The 27,218-nt window shown below is 32.1% G+C and overlaps 2 protein-coding genes across 5 annotated transcripts in view; both read left to right on the top strand.

Moving 5' to 3' along the window:
* Positions 1-9,962, top strand: part of LOC139517486 (multiple epidermal growth factor-like domains protein 10) — a 40,649-nt gene extending 30,687 nt beyond the window's left edge. For both annotated transcript variants that reach the window (XM_071308608.1, XM_071308618.1), the window contains 5 exons: positions 419-541; positions 2,961-3,034; positions 3,792-3,911; positions 4,229-4,343; positions 5,939-9,962. In XM_071308608.1, the coding sequence (XP_071164709.1) occupies positions 419-541; positions 2,961-3,034; positions 3,792-3,911; positions 4,229-4,343; positions 5,939-6,004 (498 nt within the window). In that variant the 3' untranslated portion in view covers positions 6,005-9,962. The remainder of the gene's footprint in view (positions 1-418; positions 542-2,960; positions 3,035-3,791; positions 3,912-4,228; positions 4,344-5,938) is intronic.
* A 6,227-nt stretch (positions 9,963-16,189) lies between these two features.
* LOC139499341 (L-threonine 3-dehydrogenase, mitochondrial-like) lies at positions 16,190-26,541 on the top strand. Of its 3 annotated transcripts, none has more exons than XM_071288013.1 (9): positions 16,190-16,415; positions 19,463-19,631; positions 20,542-20,584; positions 20,862-20,932; positions 22,374-22,589; positions 22,969-23,075; positions 23,765-23,855; positions 24,895-25,161; positions 25,688-26,541. In XM_071288013.1, exons 2-9 carry the CDS (start codon positions 19,484-19,486, stop codon positions 25,861-25,863), a joined length of 1,119 nt encoding a protein of 372 aa, XP_071144114.1. In that variant the 5' UTR covers positions 16,190-16,415; positions 19,463-19,483; the 3' UTR covers positions 25,864-26,541. The 3 variants fall into 3 exon arrangements, with proteins under 3 accessions (XP_071144114.1, XP_071144119.1, XP_071144127.1); XM_071288018.1 differs by having other exon boundaries at positions 16,283-16,509; XM_071288026.1 differs by lacking the exons at positions 16,190-16,415; positions 19,463-19,631 and adding an exon at positions 19,635-19,671.
* Positions 26,542-27,218: the final 677 nt, after the last annotated feature.

Here is a 27,218-nt window from a genome sequence, read left to right on the forward strand (position 1 = left end):
GACAAATCCTCAAAAAAAAGACAAAGACTAGTAGCCAATCAGAAAATCATGATCACATATACACAACTCATAACATATTATTTGTTTGTCATGCCTATGATTACATTGTCCAGTCTGTGCATCTTTCCATCCATTCATCCTTCTGTTTAGTCCAAATAATTATGACGTCTTGAAAGGCTATTATAATTTTTTTTCTTTGACGCCTTACGAAGTAGGTAAGGCGTCAATGAAAAAAGTTATAATAGCCTTTCAAGACGTAATGATTATTTGGACTACCTTCTGTTCTGCATTCGGTTAAAGTTTTGGTTAAAGGTAGGTCATAGTTTAAGTTAAAGTTAAGTCATGAAAGTTTTAAACAGTGATAAATTGAGGGATAAAGAAAAGTTTTTAATTCATATTAATGTTAATTTCCATTTAGATCCTACACAGATATATATCTGCAAACAACATATTTCTAGATGAGAATAAGAGAAGTAAAATAGGAAACTTGTTTTATGCTGTTAATATAGAAACAGAAACTGAGGAATTACAGTCCACCAAGGTTTGTATAGAAATACTATACAGGTGTGGTGTGGTAGTGTGATATAACAGGAAACATGAAAAAAAATGACAGATTCCCTCCTATCTGCTTTATAGAGGATTGCCTTGAATATAAAAAAGAAGATGTGGTATGATTGCCAATGAGACAACTCTCAATAAGAGACCAAATGACAAATAAATTAACAACTATAGGTCACCGTATGGCCTTCAACAATGACCAAAGCCCACGAGGTCGTTTTTTTAAGAAAAAAATATATAATTTTCCTAGTCTCTTGAGATAGTTTAATGTACATTTTTCAAAATATTTACATTGACCCTTTGATAAAAATTTCAAAAAACTTGAACCACACACTTTATTAGAAAATTTCATTAATAAACACTAATTTTGATCATTGAGAAGCTTAAAATTGATAAATATTTCCTTAACAATTGAACATGATTAAAACATTCATCTGAGTTATCTCCTTGTAGTGTTAATCTGAACCATTTTAAAAGCAGTTAACCCTCTTGCTGCTGACAGTTTTTGAAGGTTGCATTTCATGTGCCAGAAAATATGACAGCTCGACGTCTGTGAGGTAACATACCAAACAATGATGTCATTCGATATATGACGTCACGACATAATGACTGTCACATTTGGGACCATTGAAGAAAAACATTACACTGTTTAATCTTCGATCTTTTAATTGAAAGAGATACAGAGATGATGAGAAGCTTGCATAAATTGAACCGTGGACACATGTGTCCCTCCGGCAGCAAGAGGGTTAACAACCTGATACAAGAACTATAAAAATTCAATAAACAGCGATTGTGAATACAAAACTTAATCCTGGTATCTATGATGAGTTTATTTACAACCACTGAGTCGATGTCACTGCTGGTGGAGTTTTAATTCCCCTAGGATATCACCAGACCAGTAGTCTGCACTTGTGTGCTGACATGAACTATCATTAAAATGGTCATATTTATAAATTAACTGTTTACAAAATTTAGAATTTTTGAAATACTAAGGCTTTTCTACCTCAGGAATAGATAACCTTAGCTGTATTTGGCAAAACTTTCGTACTTTATTTGGCCTTTTTGACTTTTTGGGATTTGAGCGTTACTGATGAGTCTTTTACAGACGAAACGTGTGCCTGGCGTAAATACAAAACTTAATCCTGGTATCTATGAGGAGTTTACTTAACCTTCAATTTACAGGAGTGTTTCAGAATTTTTATTTCATTAATCAAGGGTCATTGCTTTGTAAGAATTTGAAATCCTGAAGGTCTCACATAAGTAACTGTAGACAGGGATGCTACTCAGCCAACAGTTTTTGTCTCGCCTTGACGAAGTCAAAAAGCGAGACATAGGTATGCTGTTTTCGTGTGTCGGTGTTGGTGACGGCGTCAACAATGTATAAGTTTGTGATTAGGTATTGTTTAAGGTGAACGGCAAGTGGTAGGTCAATCATATTTGGAATGCATTTGTATAAGCATTGGCACATCTCATTTCCATGGAGATTATTTAGCTCTGCCCCCTCAGTCATGGTCTAATAACTTCGAAACTTTTGCTTATTTTACATGTATTAGTTTGTGATTAGGTCAGTTTATGGGGAACCACAAGTGGTAGGTCAATGATATTTGGTATGCAGTTGTATAAGCATTGGCATATCTCATTTCCATGGAGATAATTTGGCTCCTCCCCCTTAGTCAATGTCTATTGACTTTGAAAATTTTTGTAAGTTATCATGTATTAGTTTATGATTAGGTCAGTTCAAGGGGAACCATTAGTGTAAGGGCTAATTTTTGGTATTCAGTTGTATAAGCTTTGGCACATCTCATTTCCATGGAGAATATTTGGCCTTGCCCTTCAGTCCCAGTCTAATGACTTTAGAACTTATCTTAGTTTACATGTATTAGTTTGTGATTAGATCAGTTTAAAATGAACTGCTTATGTTAAGTCAATGATATTTGGTATGCAAATTTATTGGCATTTGCAAGTATTAATTCCATGGAGATTATATAGCCCCACCCCACTTCATGGTTCATTGACTTTGAAACTTTTACATAGTTTACAAGTTAATGTTTGTATTTAGATTTGGGAACAACTTATAATAAGTCAATGGTATTTGGTATGCAGTTGTATTAGCATTGGCATATTTGATTTACATGGATATTGTTTAGCCATATAACTCAGTCATGGTTCATTGACTTTGAATATTTGCATAACTTGTGTAAGATGTTAGAGTATTGCTATTTGGATTTCAACATTTGCATAATCAAAATTACAAAAAGGCGAGACATATCTCTGTGATAACAGTTTATTATAGATATTTATGATAATGACTAAACCTTTTTTATGTAAATAGGAAAATAATCTAAGCATATATTACTTTCTGATTTAACTGAGTACTGTTACAACAAAATTTTCTATTCTAGTTACCAGATGAATGTTTACCATGGATGGCGGCAGAATCAATCCAGGATTGTATATTCTCGTCGAAATCAGAAATGTAGGTAACTCTAACAAAGGCTTACTGATACTGGTATAACTTCAGACAAACAAAATTTGATTGAAGAGCCTTTTATTACTACATGTTTGTTATAGTAATGAATTTTTAGATGTAAAATACAATCTTCACTTTGCAGTTAATGTATTCAAGTGCTCTTGGCTTCCTGTCTTAATATGCACAAATTTTCAAATCATGAAAGTTGAGGATGCAGTTGAAACAGAATAACAAACAGGCCTATTTCATTTTTTACAGTAGGGTGCTTAACATGGTGCATCATATCAATTAAAAGTAATATCACTACACTGTTATCAAAATGTTCATTTTAAGAAGGACCCTTGCTATATGTCACAAAGTGTTTTGTTTGTTCACAGACATTAATACAAACTTTAAAAAAACCACTTGATTATGCAATGCTTCATTTTAATACCTAACGGTAGTAAATATGTTTATAATGCAAACTCTAAGAGCTCTATTATCTTTAGCAGACTGTTTTATTATGCATGTAGTTTATTAATTATGCTTACTAGTCATTTTATAGTCTTTAAAATAATGAGTTATCCCATCCATGTATACTAATGTAATGTTTTATATTGTCTAGGTTTGAATCTGAACAACATTGAGGTAAACCTTTTTTTGCATTGATGAATTAATGATTTATCAACCTAACTGAAAGGTGATCAATTGTCTCAGAATTTCTTAGCCATGAGCCATGTCTTATTTATTCAAAACCAAATGATGATTTTTTTTTGTGTTATAGTTATGCTTTTGGTGTGTTCCTGTGGGAAGTGATGAGTTTAGGAGAAGATGCAGGGATTGTTAAATCCAAGTTATCTGAAGGGGAGCTGTTACCCAAACCAGACTGCTGTGAAAGGTCCTTGTAAGTAAAGAAATTATCAAATCTGTTGACATTAATAATGGCTATTTTAGTGTAATTCCATTCACTATTTAATATGAGACCTCATTGTTTTAAGCTCACTTGGTTCAAAGGGTCATGTGGGCTTTTCCAATCACTTGGCACTTATTATTCATTATCTTCTGTTAATTTGACAATAAAACTATAATAGATAAAGTAAACATATAAAGAGCCAAAAAAAAATCATTTTTTAAGAAAAAAAATAATTACATCTGAATTGTATTGTTTTAATTTTAGAGTACCCAGCTTTCTTTAACAAGATCATATGTATTGTTTTACAGATATCGGTTGATGATGAGATGTTGGAGTGAGGCCCCAACTAACAGACCAACTTTAGATTATATTTATCAACATATATCAGATGCAATAGACAATACAGAAGAATCTCCTGATCAGGTACACTCCATATTTTTAAGATTCAGGCAACAATCTAAGTTACAAGTAACGATGTTCTAGTCAATTATTTATCAGAACTAGTACAAAAATTACACTTATTAATCCACTTGGTCGACATGTTCTGCCTGTAAGTTAAAGTAGTTTTAACTTGGTTGAAATAAGTTTGATAAAATTGCAAACTCTTTGAAGTGTTGTTGTCACATATAAGTATTTTAAGTTTTGAAATAGTTTATATAAATTTTGACGTAACTCTGTGCTTATGTATCCCATCATACTTTGAACGACAAAATTATTTTATGATGTGACTCTGTACCTAGGTATCTTGTCATACTTTGAATGACTAAATTATTTTATTTATTAATATTAATTATTACTTTTACTGTTAACCCACTTTTTTTGTGATATACATTTGACGTGACTCTGTACTTATGTATCCTGTCATACTTTGAACTACACTATTATATTGTTTATTGTTATTACTTTAACTGTTAAGTCAGTTTTTGTTATATCTATTTTGCGTGACTGTATTTATGCATCCCGTCATACTTTGAACGACAAAATTATTTCATGTCTACCTGTGCGAATTTCAAACGCGCAATTTTACACCAGTACTCAAAACCCTCCTTCCTTGATGGGTGCATTTTACATAGACAAATATAATCATATAATATAATCTAAATGAGGATGTTAATTTGATGTATGCCTTTTTGTGCTTCTTCGTTACATTTGTTGTTTTTATAGTGATTAAGATGATTACACAATGTTGACTGCTGTACCCCTATTTTTGACATTTTCACCTATTGTGTCTGTTTGTTTTGTTCACGCATCGGTGACAATATAATGGAATTTGATGCGACTGTCATACAAGTGAGAGGTTTAGCTAGTTATAAAACCAGGTTCAATCCACCATTTTCTACATTTGAAAATGCCTGTACCAAGTCAGGAATATGACAGTTCTTGTCCATTCGTTTTTGATGCGTTTTGTTATTTGATTTTGCCATGTGATTATGGACTTTCCGAATTGATTTTCCTCTGAGTTCAGTATTTTTGTGATTTTACTTTTGACAATCCTGCATTCAGAGGTATCAATTGGGGAGTCTAAAAAAACACAAGTGCGGGCTGGTTTTAATCTGACTGTCAATTCAAGAGACTCTTTTGAATTCTTCACGATTAAAATTGAAAATGGAAATGGGGAATGTGTTAAAGAGACAACAACCGGACCATAGAACAGACATTCATTGCATTATTTAACAGAATTGTATTAATTCACCACATGATCATTGACATGGACTTATATATTTGTGTTTTTCTGTTTTTATGATTGATGATATACTGTGGATTCATTATTTTTCGTTGGAAACCAATTTTCGTGGGTTTCGTTCATGTGAACCACAAAATCAAATATTTAACAAAATGCATATTTTTAAGAGGCTTTGTATACAGAGAAGGTCAAAACCACGAAATCAAATATCCATGAATATGCAAGTTTTCATCAATCCATGAAAATTGATACCCACGAAAATAAATGATTCCACAGTAGATGTTAGTTCACCACATGGAGTAATAATCATATTAATAATATTCTGTTTTTATAGATTGATGTAGTGGATGTTGTAGATGTTGTGGATGAAGATTACGCCATGAGATCAACATCAGTATAGACATCATTATCAAATAACATGCTAAAATCAGCATGACAAGTATGGAATTCAAAAGATTAACAGTAATTAAGTTTAATATGGCTGTTTGACCAGAATTATAAACTTTCCCATACAGACAAGGTGTACTTCCTGTCATACAGGACTTGCCATATGGACCAGCTGAATATATTTCCTGTCATACGTACTGGCTGTATGAATCAGCTGAAGCTAATTCTTGTCATAGGGACTGGCCATACAGACCAGTCATATGAACTGTTTTGATTATTTGATAAAAGTGATATAAACTTGCTGATTCTGTATTGTCCTGTTATTGATTCTCGGTCAGCTTTATTGGTCCTACATCCCTAGGGATCAATACAGCATACCTTGTATCAATACATGGACCAATATAGAATGAACAAGCTATTAATACTATAGTATATTTCATCTTGAATAGTAATTTATCTTTATTTCCCAGCTTTAGATTGTAAATAGTTATTCATTCCTATTTCTCAACTTTTGATTGTAAATAATAATTCATCTGTAATATCTCTGCTTTTTATTGTAAACAGTTATTCATATTTTGTCTTATTCCAGAGTTAAGTATTATTTTGTCATTAAGTTTTCCCAATTTTTTATCATTGTATTGTTATTGAGATTATAAAGTTGTTTTTGTATATATTTATATTGCCACAATTATTTTCACAGAATTTTATGTTTTTTTATGACAGGGTTTTGATAGTTATTTAACCAAACATTCCTTACTGTCTTCATATTACTATGCTTTCTAACATTCCTTTAATTTGATCATGTGATCAAGGTATATATAATATGTAAGTTTCATATGATGCTGACATTCTGATTAGATAATTACTTAAAAAGCTGTTATCCTCTTTTTGTAATGTAAATCGGATAGCTACAATCAGAAATCAAATATAATTCAGTGTAGATCAACAAATAAGGGGAGATAATTAAGGGTATATACCCTTTAACTCTAATGACATTCAAAGAAAATTGTTTAAAATTACTAAACGTATCAAACTAGAATGTTTATTTAAACCACATCTGTTTGTAACATCATATTGTGAGAATTATTTAGACTGATGATTATATGGCAGGTTCTGCTTTTATATTCTATAAAAATATAAAAATTAGGACTCTTCAGCATTATTTTCGGTTAACTACTTTTCTGTGATTTTGTAAAAATGACATAATGCAATCATTCATGGTCCTTTGTAAAATATATTTTTTATCACTTGCAATAAAGGCTTCTATTTTTTTAGATAATGAAAAATTATATTTTTAGATGTTAAGGTATAGAATTTTATATTTATTTCATTCCATTCACAATTTTTTAGTGCAGAAACATATTAAGATTATTAATTTTTATAAATAATTTATCATGGCAATAATTGTATAATTTGACCATATATATATACATATGTTTTGGATTTCTTTGATTCAAGTATTGTTTTTCTTAAGTTGTATATATTGTAGTTCATAACATATTTATTCAAGACAGATATTTTTTTAAGTTCAAATGTAAATTTTTACAAAAGTGTTGTCAATATCTAATTAGTGATACTTTTTTTTTTAGTATTTGTTGAATTGTACAGATGTTGCTCAATACTAGTAGCCCTTAAAAGTTTTCTTTACAGACTTTTTTAGGAAATGTATATGGCAAGTTCAAATTTTCTAACGATTTTCTAACTTGAAAAAAATATATATAACATTCATATGAAGATTAAGTTGGGTTGTGGTAGTATGCTTGAATCTTGACTGGTGTTCAAAAAGTTGTAAGAAATATCCAGGAAATAATTCTTCTTTACCAAAAAATCATAGTCAACTGGATTGGTTTACTTGATAACACATTTGTTGTGTAAATTATATTATTTTGTGAAGAAAAATATCTTTGAATGTTTTAGATGGGGAAATGGGGAAAAATTATCTTTAATTGTGTGTGATACTCCATTTTGTTTCACATGTTAAATTTCCCCTTCAGTGGTTTACTATTTAAAGAAGTTTAACCTCAGACTTGAAGTCTAAAAACAAGGCTGAAGATGAACCTGACAAATTTGTGGCAGCCTTTAACAATGTTAACATTGAAGTACAGTTAATTCAGAAATTACTGGGAAAGTTGTCTTTATGTGAAAAATGTGACAGTAGCAGGCTTACAATAATGTAAACCTGCATTTTTTTGTTGTTGTGATCTTCCTTCACAAAATCTTTGCAGTCCCAGTTCTATACCAATAATCAAGTGATTTTCAATAATAAATGTACACATTAATTTCTGAATTGACAATAACTGAAAAGAGTAATTTAAGTTTTTCTAAATTCATAGTTTATCCTGTGAAAGAAGTCATTGATGTCTGTAAGGATAAATAAAAATAATATTTTTTTATTTCTAAACTATAGTTAGTGCTTTTGGTAAACATTTTCTTTTGGTGACCTATACCTTTAATGTCTGTTTGTTAATCTGTGATAGTGCTATTACCTCCCTTTAAACATTAACCTTTTAATACATTATTTGTTGTATACATATGCTTATTTAACTGTATGTAGAAGCATATTATATCTTTATTTTTGTACTTAGAAAAAGAATTATATTATTTTAAATAAATGCGATGATTCATAAACATAAAATATTATGAGGTGGATATTTACACAAGATAAATAAATGTATTAATGAGTGAAAACTTCTGAATTAAATTTAAAATATCAATATGGTCTACAAGGTGTCAGTACCTATCAAAAGACAAAGGAGTTTATTTATTTTATGTAAGATTGAGTCAATCTATGGATTTTAACTAATTCATTTTAATATTAAGAGGTTGTAAAAATCCCTTAGTTTGTTGCGAACAAAGGGTGTATACACTTTTTCTTGGTTTCAGTCTGTGATAAATGTTGTCAAACCAGGACTTCATAACTGTAAATTCAGAAATTACTGCAAAAAATGCGACAGGGTAATAATAGCAATAAACTAAATTTTAAACTCACATTTTGAAATTTTCTATATGAATAAAACAGTGTTTTTCTTAATATCGGAAAAATTTAATCACTTTTTGATCTAAAATAACAAAATTATAATAATAAATGCACACACTAAGTTCTGAAATTACAGTATTATTTTTCTAGCTACAAGTTTTTCAGCAATACAATCAACACCTCCTTTAAGTTTTTTGATTAATTCTTTTTTAGAATGAATACTTATGTTAATTACTGACTATTTTATCAACAGATGCATTAGCTTCTAGGTAGTAGGTATCTCAATAGTGTACAGGGCATGGGATAAAACCTTTCATCTTAGCTCTTGTCACTTCAGACTTTTAATGTGGTGCAGGATTTTTTTGCTGTATTGAAGACCCATTGGTGGCCTTCGTCTGTTTTCTGCTCTTTGGTCGGGTTCTTGTCTCTTTGACACATTCATCATTTTCATTCTCAATCTTATTACTGCATATGTTTGCAAATTTTTATGACATACCATTATTATATGGTATTCTGTTGCTTACATATCAGCTTGCTATTGGAGATTATACAATTTCTGCAACATTTGTTATGCTTCATAACTTTCATAACTTATCAAATATTTTTTCTGATTCAAGAGTATATCTTTGATATTTTGCATTCCATTGCATTTGCAGATCAACATACTTCTAAGTCAATATTTATACAATGTCAAAATCACAAGGCAAGACTTAGAAGTGAAAAATAAATGAGCTGAATCCAACTTTTACCCCTGAAACAACAGGTTATTTAATACCAGCTTCAAAATTTTATCAACACTATTTTTCAGAAATGGTTCTTCTCAAACCCTTAACTGCTTATATTGTTTCAAGTAGTGAGGATAAAATGTTGTAATTGGTGTTGTGTATACATGTCAAAACCATTGAAAACTAAGATATGAACATTTGTGTTGGTTTACACATCTGATGCAGTGTACTCCTGGCTAGATAAAAAAATAAATCATATTTTACTATCAGACTTGTCATTATTTTCAGTCTTTATAATGCTTACAGTGCAAATTAATGTTTATTTTATAAGGAAAAAGTGTAAGCTTTACTTTAGATGGACCTCATTGTACTGCACTCACAATTATTCATAAACTATTCAAAGCTTATACATGTATATGCAAATAATTGTGGTATTATGCACACACGCACAATTCTTGGGCCAGTAAAATTTATCTGTCAGATGAAAATTTTATATCGGGGACGAGAGGAGCTTGTGTTTTAAGGAAAATTGATCAATGATTTCAGTATTATTCTGATGGTGACATTAACTAACCAGCTACTGAGATAATTTTGATATTTTACTTTGCTCTTCTACTGGTTTTCTGAATTTAGTGATCATTAAAATTTACTGCACCAGTTAAATTTTGTATTATTAAATGCATAGAAATGCAAGAAATCTTCAATTGCACAGTATTGTACAATAGCAAGTATTTTCAATTGCACAGTATTGCACAATAGCAAGAAATATCTAATTGCACAATAGCAAGAAATTTTCAATTGAAGTTATCTTTCTTTATCCAGAATAGTAGTTGAATCAACTTAAATCATTGTTTTATACAATATACAATGTATAATCACTTTTACTACCAACTGATAAATTAATACAAACTTTACCATTCATTGATAACAAGCACTTTTTTTTTACATTTTAATATTTTATGATGTATTTAAATGAGTAGTTATTGTTGCAAACTCCATTAGAAATTTGAATTGAGATCAGTTTTGAAATAATGGAAAGAGGGATGTGAAAAAAAAAATTGGGGGGGGGTAAATTTTTCTCATTTCAGACTTCATAAATAAAAAGAAAATTTCTTCAAACATTTTTTTGAGAGGATTAATATTCAACAGCATAGTGAATTGCTCAAAGGCAAAACAAAATTTTTAAGTTTATTAGACCACATTCATTCTGTGTCAAAAACCTATGCTGTGTCAACTATTTAATCACAATCCAAATTTAGAGCTGAATCCAGCTTGAATGTTGTGTCCATACTTGCCCCCACCATTCAGGGTTCAAGCTCTGCGGTTGTATAAAGCTGCGCCCTGTGGAGCATCTGGTTTCTCTTGTTATGAGTAATAGGATAACTATATGTGGTATGTGCTTACCTTGCAAGGTCCTCTACCCGTCAGACAGTTTACACTTGAACTCAACCTTATTTCATGAACCAATGAACAAAGTTAAGTTTTCGTGGTCAGTAATCAATCTATAAGCAATAGGTCTATTAGATTTGATGTATGGAATGATTGTTAGGTATACATGTCCAACTGGTATGTGTCATCTGACCTTGATCTCATTCCATGGTTCAGAGGTTAAAGTTTAGTTTTTTGGTGTTTTTTGTCTATTTTTCTAATAATGCATGTCATAGATCTACTATATTTGATGGATGAAAATATTTACAATGTTCATGTCAGTCTGGCATGTTTTATTTGGCCGTGACCAATTTTTTACGTTTAGCTTTATATATAGGATTATTAACATAAAATCAATGGTTAGTAAAGAAGGCGAGACATATCAGCTTGTGTAAACTTGTCTTCATTAATGGAACTGTCTAAACTATTAAGGAGAAGCCCTGTTTCTTGTAAAACCACTTTAGGGTTTGGGGATTATGTATAGGCTTATCTGTTCCCTTTTTTCTTCAGCAAGTCATGATCTATTGATCTACCTGATCTTACTATACTGTCAGAGTTGTTAAAGTTCCCAACATTTTCATTCCCATTTTTGTGGGCCTCAGGGAAATTGCTGAAGCCAGACTTAGATGTGCTGGTTGAGGTGTCTGCATCAACAATTTGTTGAGGTTTATGATTAGGTCAATTTAAGAACCACCAATGGCAAAGAAATGATATTTAGTTTGCAGTTGTATTGGCATTTGTGGTTTTCCTCCTCTTTTTTGTGTATATTGGACAACATGCCTTCAATTCACCTACACGGCCAAATATCATAAAGTTTCTGATTATTAGTAGTTGGAATACTCATCAAATGTTCGCGTGTCTTTTGGTGTGAAAAGTATTTAAATAGAAGTATGAACATACTTTGTTAAATACATGAAAAGGACAACATGATTCACCAAAATGTTGGACAGTATAACAAACCACCGCTATCCGACTCCTCCGAAATAAAAGTCAAAAAGCAAAGAAGGCCACATTGTTCAGATCGCTTGCCTTGGTACAGGAACAAACAGACAACCAACAATGAACAACACATGGTCCAGATAGCTTGACTTGGTACAGGAACAAACAGACAACCAACAATGAACAACACATGGTCCAGATAGCTTGACTTGGTACAGGAACAAACAAATACAAACAACAATGAACAACACATGGTCCTGATAGCTTGACTTGGTGCTGGAACAAACAAATACAAACAACAATGAACAACACATGGTCCATATAGCTTAACTTGGTACAGGAACAAACAAATACAAACAACAGTGAACAACACATGGTCCAGATAGCTTGACTTGGTACAGGAACAAACAAATACAAACACCGATGAACAACACATGGTCCATATAGCTTGACTTGGTACAGGAACAAACAAATACAAACAACAGTGAACAACACATGGTCCAGATAGCTTGACTTGGTACAGGAACAAACAAATACAAACACCGATGAACAACACATGGTCCAGATAGCTTGACTTGGTAAAGAACAAACAAATACAAACAACAGTGAACAACACATGGTCCTGATAGCTTGACTTGGTACAGGAACAAACAAAGACAAACAACAATGAACAACACATGGTCCAGATAGCTTGGCTTGGTACAGGAACAAACAAATACAAACATCAATGAACAACACATAGTCCTGATAGCTTGACATGGTACAGGAACAAACAAATACAAACAACAATGAACAACACATGGTCCAGATAGCTTGACTTGGTACAGGAACAAACAGACAACCAACAATGAACAACACATGGTCCAGATAGCTTGACTTGGTACAGGAACAAACAAATACAAACACCGATGAACAACACATGGTCCATATAGCTTGACTTGGTACAGGAACAAACAAATACAAACTACAGTGAACAACACATGGTCCTGATAGCTTGACTTGGTACAGGAACAAACAAATACAACCAACAATGAACAACACATGGTCCAGATAGCTTGACTTGGTACAGGAACAAACAGACAACCAACAATGAACAATACATGGTCCTGATAGCTTGACTTGGTACAGGAACAAACAGATACAACCAACAATGAACAACACATGGTCCTGATAGCTTGACTTGGTACAGAAACAAACAAAGACAAACAACAATGAACAACACATGGTCCATATAGCTTGACTTGGTACAGGAACAAACAAATACAAACAACAATGAACAACACATGGTCCTGATAGCTTGACATGGTACAGGAACAAACAAATACAAACAACAATGAACAACACATGGTCCAGATAGCTTGACTTGGTACAGGAACAAACAAATACAAACAACAGTGAACAACACATGGTCCTGATAGCTTGCCTTGGTACAGGAACAAACAGACAACCAACAATGAACAATACATGGTCCAGATAGCTTGACTTGGTACAGGAACAAACAAATACAAACAACAGTGAACAACACATGGTCCTGATAGCTTGACTTGGTACAGGAACAAACAAAGACAAACAACAATGAACAACACATGGTCCAGATAGCTTGACTTGGTACAGGAACAAACAAAATCAAACAACAATGAACAACACATGGTCTTGATAGCTTGACTTGGTACAGGAACAAACAAATACAAACAACAATGAACAACACATGGTCCTGATAGCTTGCCTTGGTACAAGAACAAAAAGACAACCAACAATGAACAACACATGGTCCAGATAGCTTGACTTGGTACAGGAACAAACAAAGACAAACAACAATGAACAACACATGGTCCAGATAGCTTGACTTGGTACAGGAACAAACAAAGACAAACAACAATGAACAACACATGGTCCAGATAGCTTGACTTGGTACAGGAACAAACAAAGACAAACAACAATGAACAACACATGGTCCAGATAGCTTGACTTGGTACAGGAACAAACAAAGACAAACAACAATGAACAACACATGGTCCAGATAGCTTGACTTGGTACAGGAACAAACAAAGACAAACATCAATGAACAACACATGGTCCTGATAGCTTGACATGGTACAGGAACAACCTAAGAACAAACCATGGTATAGGAACAAACAAATACAAACAACAATGAACAACACATGGTCCTGATAGCTTGACTTGGTACGGGAACAAACAAAGACAAACAACAAAGAACAACACATGGTTCTGATAGCTTGATTTGGTACAGGAACAAACAAAGACAAACAACAATGAACAACACATGGTCCTGATAGCTTGACATGATACAGGAACAACCTAAGAACAAACTATGGTACAGGAACAAACAAAGACAAACATCAATGAACAACACATGGTCCTGATAGCTTGACTTGGTACAGGAACAAACAAAGACAAACAACAATGAACAACACATGGTTCTGATAGCTTGATTTGGTACAGGAACAAACAAAGACAAACAACAATGAACAACACATGGTCCTGATAGCTTGACATGGTACAGGAACAAACTATGGTACAGGAACAAACAAAGACAAACATCAATGAACAACACATGTTCCAGATAGCTTGACTTGGTACAGGAACAAACAAATACAAACAACAATGAACAACACATGGTCCTGATAGCTTGACTTGGTAAAGGAACAAACAAATACAAACACCGATGAACAACACATGGTCCTGATAGCTTGACTTGATACAGGAACAAACAAAGACAAACACCGATGAACAACACATGGTCCAGATAGCTTGACTTGGTACAGGAACAAACAAATACAAACATCAATGAACAACACATGGTCCAGATTGCTTGACTTTGTACAGGAACAAACAAATACAAACACCGATGAACAACACATGGTCCAGATAGCTTGACTTGGTACAGGAACAAACAAAGACAAACAACAATGAACAATACATGGTCCATATAGCTGACTTGGTACAGGAACAAACAAATACAAACACCGATGAACAACACATGGTCCTGATAGCTTGACTTGATACAGGAACAAACAACGATGAACAACACATGGTCCTGATAGCTTGACTTGGTACAGGAACAAACAAAGATCAAACACCGATGAACAACACATGGTCCAGATAGCTTGACTTGGTACAGGAACAAACAAATACAAACACCGATGAACAACACATGGTCCAGATAGCTTGACTTGGTACAGGAACAAACAAAGACAAACACCGATGAACAACACATGGTCCTGATAGCTTGACTTGGTACAGAAACACCCATCCATCTTTTCGCATATCTATACCATATAAATTTAACACGCATTTAAAACCTTCACATTCCAGCTGCATTTGTACCAACAGGAAAACAATTAACTTGAAAAAGTCGGCAAGTGATTTGGAAAGCAGCGTCGAAATGTGTCCCATACTACAGTAAACTAAATGGCGTACAGACGTGAAGATGTCTTCACAGCTGTTGGTAAACTACTGAATATCAGAGACCACACTCATAACAGGTTTTCTGGATTCTCTACAAAAGGAAAGCGGTAGTGTGTGTAAGGGGGCTTTAGATAGCAAGACCATCCGAACAAAGAACCATTCATAACTGAATTAGTTAGTATGTCACGCCTGATGTTGTAGCCCTTGTTGTTGGCTTACCGATTTGTTTTAAAGAATTTTTAAATTACAACATGTGTGTCTCAAGTTACTCATTTTCATTCATTCTGGTAGTTTATATCAATGTTAATTAATGCGACTATTCAAATCGAAATCGAAATCGAATGCGTATATACAAGGAATTGTATATTTAAATCTTGTATATTCAAATTCATTTCAGTACATTTCTCTTTCAAAAAGGTTTTGGTATATATCATTGAAAGTTTTCAATATTTAAATGTTACATAATGATTACCTAAATCAAAATTGAAATATTTTTTACATGAAAGAAATTTAAAACGAAGTTAATTTGGCCCGGTTTTTCCCCTTTCATATAAGTCGTTCAGCCGTGGTAAGTTTCACTAGGTCATATAGGTTTACGTGTGACATATGTTTTATTGCAAATGTATATATTTGTTTCAGTTGAACGACTTTCTCTACATTGGTTTATGTTCAAGTTCAAGAGGAACTCTATATGGAAATTATAATAACCAATTAAAACTTCTGAAAGTGACACACACCACTCTTGTACAACTTCTATTGGTTGACAGAGCCGAGCCCTCAGAACATATGCTTCACTAAGGGGATTTTTCTAAATCCAGATTTAGCTTATTTAACATTGTTCAATATATACAAAGTACAAGGATTAATCATTCAATGGTTGATTGTTTTCGTATTATTGAAAAGTAATATTTTTATAACTTCTTACGGTAAGTTAATAAATTGTTTGTCCTCGTAATTTCAATCTGACTGGACCAGTATATTTTGGATACATGCATGGTTATTATAAAGTTGTAACATAAGGTAAGCTAATTCTCAACTTATTGCTCATTGATATACTTGATATACTCGCAATAATAATTAAATAATTTAAAACAGTTTTTTATTAAAATTTTCATTACGGTACCGTGTAATTCTATTTTACTGTTTATGAATAAAAAGGAGTTATTGGAATCAATAGGATCTATACAAATTATTGTTGTATCAATTAGACAGAAATCCAACCACAGAAATAATCCAAACATCGACACATAGAGGTCAACATAGGTCTCCAACAATAGATAGTTGTCAATATATCATTTTTATAGATAATTTTGCTATTTGATTAGGGACTTTCCTTTTTGAATTTTTCTCGAATTTCAGTATTTTTGTGATTTTTAATAATTTTCATTTATTTCGTGCTGGTTTTAAGAATAATGCTCTTTCATGTTAGTTTTGAAATGTAGACCTACAAAAATACTTTTTAAAAACACCCTGTGTTGTCTAAGATCAGAATCAAATATTCAGGTATTTAATAGTTTTTCATTCGTTTTTTTTTTCTTCATTTAAGACTCAAGTGCAATTTCTTTTTTGACTAGATTAGGGAACTTACGTTTTATTTCATGTCAAAGCACGTTCTTTCTTTAGCTTATTAGAAAACTAGCGGAATACGGATTTTCTTGGAATTCAATTTAACTAAACTAAATTTTAAATTTAGACCTGAAGCGAACCATTTCTCTTCCGACGTTTTCATGACGAATACATTTTAACTATTCACTTGAACTATTAACTATGCATGGCCGTGTAATTAAAGTTATTGTAGTGGAACGTGTTCTTTAAAGATTTACTTTTTTGTACTTATTTACCATAAATCATTCAGAGCGGACATTATTTTGTGGTTTTATTTGACAAATTTCTGATGCAATATCGCTGCTGATTCATATAATTCCGATTTAGACAAATCAAGTTTCAATCAAGCATAATCATTCATAGTGCAGGTACAGAAAGTAAAGATAGAATAAATACACGACAAGAATCAGAGAAACTAAAATATATATAACTTAACATTTTCATGCTAGAATACCAAAATAAAGGGATGTGATGTAATTGCCATTGAGACAACTATCCATCTCAGTCCTCAGACCAAATGACAAAGATGTAAACAACTACTAGTATATGAACACTGTGCGACCTTCACCAATGAACACAAATCATACACTAGAAGTTCCCAAACGTTTTTGCTTCTAATAAAAGTCTTTGAAGTATCTGACACAATTTGATTGGCATTGAGTGTTGGTGTTTAATATATAAAAAAAAGAAGATGGGGTATGATTGCCAATGAGACAACTGTCCACAAGAGACTAAAATGACACACACATTACTCAACTATAGGTCACCGTACGGCCTTCAACAATGAGCAAAGCCCATACCGCATAGTCAGCTATGAAAGGCCCCGATATGACAATGTAAAACAATTCAAACGAGAAAATTAACGGCCTTATTTATATAAAAAAAAAATGAACGAAAAACAAATATGTAACACATAAACAAACGACAACGACTGAATTACAAGCTCCTGACTTGGGATAGGCACATACATAAATAATGTGGCGGAGTTAAACATGTTAGCGGGATCCCAATCCTCCTAATCTGGGACAGTGGTATAACAGTACAACATAAGAACGAACTATAAAAATCAGTTGAAAAAGGCTTAACTCACCAGATGGACAAAAATACAAGTGGACACCACTTTTAGTTGACTCTTGTGACAATCATGGCGGTAGTTTTATATGTTTAAAAGGAAGTAAGAGAAACCAGAGAGTATCATCGACGTTCAAAAGTTAAACTTGCAATCCTAGTCAAATTAAATCTAAGTCGAACACTTTGCCGCGAGCGATATTCCAAGTGACGATGGTGATCATATCACTGTAAATGACCTAGTTAGAACACTCGGCCACCATATAGCCTCTTGAAATCTGATTGTAGTTTTAAAAAAACAAAATTTATTAAAACCTTTAGAATTACAAATGAAGGGACAAAGAAAAACGACGCAAAACAGCAGACACTCGCGTTTCTCTGCATAATAACTTCTAAGTATTATAAGTGGTCGAATCAGACGAACGCCAACGCCAAAGTAGCCACCTTTTTCTTAATTCATAAACTTAAAGTATTCAGGATGTACTTTTATATATATAAATGATTATACTGCAGTTTTTGTAAGGGTAACACCTGTCTCGTAGGAATAAAGAAATCAATCAAACTTATCCGATTAGGTTTGTAATATTTTGTTAACAACGTGGTTTATTACAAGCTAAGTTGTTTTCAGACACTCGCTTTTCTTTGCCTTTAGTACATTGTATGTACTAGGCAGGTTGTTCCCCATCTCGCCTTTCTTTGCCTGTAGCTACTATCGTTTTTTTTTTATTACTTATTGTAAGAAATTTCAACAGATGATAGGATATAATGGTATAATCGTCACGTTTTGTATTTACACGTAACAGAAAAGTTATAGAAATAAAATAAAATAAAAGCTTTCATTTAAATGTAAACATATGAGGATATGTTGAGACATAATAACGACAATTATACTCTTATATAATTATTTTTAAATGTCTACTGACATAAGGAATGGAAAAATATTAGCGCACTGTTTGGTTTATTTTATGTTTTAAAAACACTCTCAAACTGGAATGCAAAGGTTATGTAATATTGTTTCTCTAAATATATGAGGAATAATTACATGTTAATCCTGAATATTTTGGTCTATGTTATGATCTTTACGGGAGACCAATTAAAATACAATACCCTCTGAACAACTTTTGCCTACTAAAAGAAAGCAACGAGTATTGCTGGTTCCGTAAAAGAATTGTATTGGAGACATAACATTTTTTTTCTTTAATAGTTTTGTCTCCTAATTTGATCAATTACTATGATTCGGTCCCAATCGTAAAGGATTTTTTCATTTTTAGTTTTGTTTTTGTTTTGTTTTTAAATACAGGTTTTTGTAATATATCGTATTATGAAGACAGCCATCCAGAAAACCGTCCAGAAATCATTGTCTTCATTACTCGGGAGATGCCAAAGTTGTTCCGTCATCGTTTCTACTAGGCAGTACAATGATGATCACACCAAATACGAAGGCAACAAACCAAGAGTTCTGATTACAGGTAGGATTTATACTGCTTAAACCAAGAGTACTGATTACAGGTATGATTTATCAGGGTTAAAACTTTTCTAGTGAGTCCTCCTGGTTATAACCACTCTTCGTCAATAATGTTTTTTTTTTCTATGTTTTGTTCTAAATAAACTCAGCAGAGAAACCAGGATTGAAATTTTATATATGCGTTAGACGCGCGTTTCGTCTACAAAAGACTTATCAGTGACGCTCGAATAAAAAAATGTTAAAAAGGCCAAATAAAGAACGAAGTTGAAGAACATTGAGTACCCATCTTGTCATGTGTGTTTTTGTTTTGTTATGTTATGTTGTAACTCGAACTTCTTTGTACAATTGTTACTATATGGTGTTTTTAAAAAATAAAGAATCTCTAATCTTGGTATGATATATAATGATAAAATCAAAAGTCAACTATATGATATTGATGTGTCCGACACGGGGACGATCTGTCATAATATGATATTGATGTGTCCGACACGGGGGTGATCTGTCATGATATGATATTGATGTGTCCGACACGGGGACGATCTGTCATGATATGATATTGATGTGTCCGACACGGGGGTGATCTGTCATGATATGATATATTCGGATTTTCATTGCATTGAATTCAGAATTGAAATAGGGAATGTGTCAAAGAGACAACAACCTGACAAAAAGAGCGTTAAACAAGCATTTTAAACTACTTGTTATACCAAATAAATCATAACTACAAATTCATCATAACCAATAAACCACTATACTTTTAGGCTAGAAAGTTTATACATCTGGTAAGCATGGAAAAAGGACTAATACAATCGTTACACCTTAACAATGACATATTTGTGTATAAATTCCAAACTACATGCTAACATACAAATGAACATGTACATGTTTGTAAGTCTTTAATTATTTTATTTTAGGAAGTCTGGGTCAACTTGGAACAGGGTTAGCAAGTGTGATGAGGTATGTTATTATACAGGACAACAGCTGTCATTCGTACATATTTAGGAACAATTCAACTTCATGTAAAATAAATGCTGAAAGAGCGCTTTCTTTAAAGCAGTTAGAATGATTGTGGTTTTCTATTTGATTGTGGCAACAGTTTTGGGTAAACATTTAACGCTTGAAAGTGACTACTTTAAATCATAAATATCTAACGAAATATTATGTTTATTCTATCCTTTTTTTTGCAGTTGTAAGTCATTAGAAATTTTTAAAACTAAACTGGTTTCTTTTCCAGAAAGCGTTATGGAGTTCAGAATGTTTTTATGTCAGATATCATAAAAGCACCACCAAATGTTGCTGCAAGTGGTAAGAAAGTCTTAAAAACTCAAATATAACATAGGCACTATTCTTTACATATATGTTAGCGACAATAAGTGAAATTAGGCATTAAGCTTAAATCCTAGGCAATAAGCTAACGCCTCCAGGCATTAAGTTATTGCCATTTTTTTATAGGATAAGTAAGTTTTCTTTATTAACAGTTTCACAACTTGTGATAACAAAATTATTTGAACACAAATTTTTATCAAGTTTTCATATTTTTAGATTATTATTTTAATATAGATAACACATCTTATTAGTGATTTTATTTCCAGTCTCTTGTGGAGTGTTGTGACATTTCCATTTCAGCTCACTCAAAGCATGATTTTACTGATTATATGTAAAATTTTAACTATTTGCAGTTAGTTTTCAATGTACATGCGGAGACATGTCGTAAGTCGGTCCTAATTTTATCATTATTTCTGTCTTAGGAATATCTTATAGAATCGATCTTAGGACAGTTTCGATAAACAGGCCCCAGTTCTCATAATATTATTATTTTACAAATATATTGTTATTTAAATGAATAAATGTCTTTTATTCACTCGCATTTATGTTTTAGGCATTAAGCTTAATGCCTGCACATTATTTTTCAGGATTGAAGACTAATGCCTAACATCATTTAGGCAATAGACTTACTGCCTAGGCGTTATATTATTGCCTAGGATTTAAGCTTAATGCCTAATTTCACTTATTGCCGCTAACATATATAAAACAGTTATACATATCAGATTACTACTGTTATTCGGTATATAAAGCAGAATTACAAGTTATTTTAAATATATAAATGATTGCATCATTAGCTATTTGACCTATGCAAACATTAAAATATGTTATCTTTTATACTTTCACAATAGACTTTCTATCATATAAAAAGAAACACTACAACTGTGTTAGTAAATTAAAGAAGCGTAATAAAGTGTTCTAATACATTAAATGTTGACAGGTATAGAAAAATGAATATGACATCTGTACACGTAAAATTATAACAAATTATACTGATCTATCTGCACTCTATACTGTACACAAATAACGTCAATATATATAGTCGATGTAATACAGAAGTAAAATTTATCAGGTATACAGGAATTTACATTTGCGATCCCTTGTGACCTGTTTCTTGCAATCAAGTATGGAATTATATTTCCAATTCGAAAGACCCATACCTTTCCAAAGATGTACATGTATCTTTAGCAATGTTCGAATACACCATAGATGTAATACCAACTTCAAACGCGTAGTCATAAAACTTTTGATTACGATTATCGTATTCAGATTCAAAAGCCAACCAATCAGAACACTGAATTTGGTGGTTCGTGCTGAAATTACTTCTCGGTTTACTGAGAGAATGGCTGAAATGCCTGGTAATGTATTTGAGTTTTATGTACACATATCAGAAGTGAATTTACACTGAATTATTTATTTCCAGGTCCATACGTGTTCGCTGACATCTTAGATTTTAAGCGGCTCCAGGAACTCATAGTTACTCACAATATAGATTGGATAGTACATTTCAGTGCTTTACTGAGTGCTGTTGGAGAAAACAATGTACCTCTGGCAATGCGGGTTAATATTGAGGGTCTACACAATGTATTGGAATTATCAAAACAATACAAGTTAAAGTTGTTTGTTCCGAGTACGATCGGTAGGTATCTATCAAGTAAATCACAAGTGTCACTTCGAGACAAGTTTGTATTATTGTTTTGTGTCTTTACTACATAACATTTGGTAAACAAATCATGTTAGATATGATAAACTTACATTTAGATACAAGAAATATCAGCTTTAATTTGTTGTAATGTAAAACGAAAATTCTATTTATCATAAATGAAATTAAACAAAAGACAACAGGTTTAAGAATAGAAGCTTATCTTTATAATGAATTTACCAATGCTGATGTGATAACTGAAAAGTAAAATACAGCCTTCCGATTAATTGTTTCAATTAAAACACTTTTGACTCTGTAATGGCCAAAATTATCTTTCAAATGATACATACAAATTATTCAATTGTTATACTTAAAGGTGCTTTTGGACCAGATTCTCCAAGGAACCCTACCCCCGATCTGTGTATACAGAGACCAAGAACAATCTACGGTGTATCCAAGGTACACGCTGAACTGATGGGAGAGGTATGTTGCATAGATCCCTGTTCTTAGTGTATTGATGGACACGTTTCTCTCTTTGCAAAGCATACTTCATTTCCATATTTTCACTGTTTTAATCAATATGTTACAAGAAGAATATCAATAGTCTTTTCAGTTTTCTTATACAGTAAAAAAATATTCATTTGTTTACTTCTTTTTGCAAAACTTCTGGCCAAAATTTCACCTGAAGTTACAAGAATACAGTAGTTCACCAATTTTCGTTTCACAAAGCAACTTCTTTTAGCAAACTCTTTACAATAACTAAAAGGGAGATTTTCGTTATAATCATGAATGTTTTAGAGCATTGATTCAACATAATTTGCAACAATTTATGAGTATTAAATGAGATTATTAGTTTCATAGAAACAGCAAATTTGTTTAACTTAAAATGTCTAACAACTTTTTTTTCACTTAAAAGAAACTAACAAATTGTGTAACTCAAGGGAACTAAGAAATTATTTTTCATTTTCTCTGGTAGCATTTTGCGCAATTGTTAGAACGAATATAAATGTAAGAAATATTCCTGTCTTGATTTAAGAATATGCTGCATTATCTTACCTCCTTTACATTTCTATGAGTATAATTGGTTGAAAGCAACCGCGTGTAGACAAAACAATTTATCAATATAGGTTGGCCATTTAAATATTACATCGGCCATGATTTATTATTTGTAGTACTATTACCACCGATTTGGTATGGACTTCAGAAGTCTTAGATTTCCCGGTGTTATATCTGCAGATACTAACCCTGGTGGTGGAACTACAGGTAAATATTCATTCAAAGCTCTACTATGTAATTACTACATTTTATTGTATATGAGAATATTATTTTTTTCATACAACAAGTGTGGACACAGATGAGTGTGGATAGTATGTTTGGATGTTTGACAGTGATTTATGATAAATGTATTTCTATGATTTTCCTACATGTGTTATTAACTGTGTTGCATGATGACAACCAACCTGAGCATTAGGAGTGTTGTTTATTTTATAGTTAGTTTAGTTTTTATGTTCATGACGGGCATGGAAGAGACACTAATTGCATTAGTTACCAAATGATTACGATAGAATATGTTCCACATCTTTGATTTTGGATACATTTTATAGCTAGGAGAGCAACACATAATAGGTTCAATTTTTCGTGATTTTTTTAAATTGGGAGAGGATATCTGAGAACATGATATAAGGAGCCTGTAATTCAGTGGTTGTCGTTTGTTTATGTGTTACATATTCGTTTTTTCTTTATTTTTTGTACAAATAGGAGAAAGTCGAATACAGACTCAAGAAAGATTTAAGTATCGATGGTAGATTGAATTCTTGACATTTTATAAATTATACAGTTTGTATCAAAGATTGTCAAAATGAGAAAGACCAATAAAGGGGCATTAGCTGTCAAATTCCTCTTCACCGATTTTACTCAAATTCTCATATTTGAGTTATAACATACTAAAACTTATATTCAAATTACAAAAAGACTATTTTATATACAAGTAACAATGTATTAACGACATGAACTCGATAACATGTATGGATAGAGAGTTGTCTCATTGACACTCTTTCCACTTATTTATATCAACATTTCGTGTGTATTTTTGTCTAGATGTCATTTAGTTAAACATCGAGACGACCTTCAAAGAATGTCGACGGTCATGTTACCTGATATAAACATGCATATAATTATAAATAGATAGCGACCATATGCATTTGAATTTTTCTAGGTCTGTTTGATTTCATATTATTGGTTTATAATATATGTTCGTCATCGTTTCACCTGTATAAGAATACAAATTATTATTTTCTTTAAGATTATGCAGTACATATATTCCATGATGCTTTACAAACTGGAGATTTCACCAGTTTCTTGAGACGTGACACCCGTCTTCCTATGATGTATATTGACGATTGCCTTCGTTCAGTCGTTCAGTTTATGGAATTACCTAATAAGCAACTCAAACAACGAACTTACAACGTAACAGCGATGAGCTTTACGCCAGAAGAACTGGTAGCCGAGGTTAGAAAACATGTTCCTCACCTCAAGGCTAAATATGAAGCAGATAGCAGACAAAAAATAGGTGAAGTATCCCCCTTCGATCTATTTCATAATAACGTCGTTAGTAAATCAGATTGATTGATTGATTGATTAATTGATGTATGTAGGTGGTTTCGACATAATGAGATAGGGAATTATTTTTACTGGACTGGAAAGTAAGGGTTTGTTTGATAAGAGCAGCCATTTTGCCTACGCCAGATAACTTTCAGATCACTTAAAAACGTGTAGCAATGGTTTTCAAACGTCATAGATAACATGTATATAAATGTGTAGATAACATTCATTGTACACAACGTACGGACTCGGAGTTGACGTGGCTGCGTATTTGTATATCACACAGAAAAATGGACTCCCCGCTTTATAAGTGTTTTGAGTAAAGAAACAATAGAATAAATGAAAATTATTGATTGTCAATATTGATTGATTGATTCTCTTTATTTCCTCCATTATACTGAATATTTTGTAACAGTTAATGCAAATTAGTATTTGAATAAGCATCTCATCATTTTTATCCAAAAATGAAAATGACTGATTATTTATATTTTCAGCCGATACATGGCCAGAAGTGTTTGACGACTCAAATGCACGTGCTGACTGGGGATGGAAGCATGACTATGATATCAAAGGTCTCTGTGATATAATGTTTGAAAAATTACGACCAGTCTACGACACGGACACCCATCTGGACGCTAAAGACGGAAAACAAAAGCTTACAGCAGCATAATGTCGGAATAAATTCAACTATATTTCAGATTGCGAAATGTGCAAGTTACCGGTAAATGGACCAATAACTCATGGACATGAGAAATGGTCGTTCTACTATTTATATAGATTTTACTGCTAAAATGCATTACAATTCTGTACATTATCGCTTGTTATTTGTATATTTAAGGATTTGTTATTTATTATAAAATGTAAGATCAAACTTAAACGGTCCAGATTTTGGTTGTGATTTTAGTCCACAATCGTATATAATGTATGTTACAGGTCTGAAAGTACGAGAACAAGTACTACTATTTTATAAGTTGTGTATGTTCATGTGATATTGTAAACATATTGTAAACGGGATAACACTTCATAAGTTGGTAAAATTTGTATCTGTTCTTATTTGAATCAATGATTAACTAATATATTATAAACCCAATATATCAATGACTTTTCATAAATATATAATTTTGATATAAATATTGGAAACATTTTGCAGTACATGTACGTTTTACATGTGTTTAAACATGTTTACTTAAGAGGATTACTTGTCCTAATAAAGGACTTTAGATGTAATGCAAGTTGTTATTTATTTATGTAATTTTATCTTTCGTATTTCATCATAGTAGCAAAAATATAAACATGTTCATTGTTACATTGTATATTTTGCTCTTAATATTAAAATTTAAAACAGAAATAACATTCATTGATGCTTTGCAACATAGTTTTAACCGTTATAGTTCAGATGTGTTACCAGACAATCGCAAATTATTTCCATTCCTTACAGACTATACTATAGGTGGAAATTATTGAAGAGATAATGCCCTCCCTTTTTGTTTGAGTAAATAAAAGCAACAGAAGTATACCGGTGTTAAAGTAAGTATTACACCAAAGTATATGATTTAGTCTTGTCTATGATGATCTATGATGTGGTTTACGTGTGAACGAGACATAACGGTTTATTGAATGTTTGTCTTTCAGTTTGTTATCATTTGTGTACTGAAAAACTACATTTTAATGCGTCTATCCAAAATCAGAGACCCCGTCGGTTTTTGTCTTAATATTCTAAGGAAAAATGAAAAGAAGCTAACATTAACATTATCCTAATTTCACGTCCCGCTATATATATGATGTCCTCTCACTAAATAATTTTAAGTTTGGTGACTATGTTGAACGCATCTACCATATTGATATTGAACGGGAAATAATGGATACAACAGATTCAGTCAACTCTGCTTCATATTTTGACTTTCATTAAGAAATTGTAAATGAGGATCGGTTGAAAACAAAACTTTACGACAAAAGGGATGATTTCAGCTTACCAATTGTTAACTTTCCATTTCTATGAAACAACATTCCAGTTGCACATGGAAT

Source organism: Mytilus edulis, chromosome 1 (genome assembly GCF_963676685.1).
Source record: "Mytilus edulis chromosome 1, xbMytEdul2.2, whole genome shotgun sequence".
In the NCBI taxonomy this organism is placed as follows: Eukaryota; Metazoa; Mollusca; class Bivalvia; order Mytilida; family Mytilidae; genus Mytilus; species Mytilus edulis.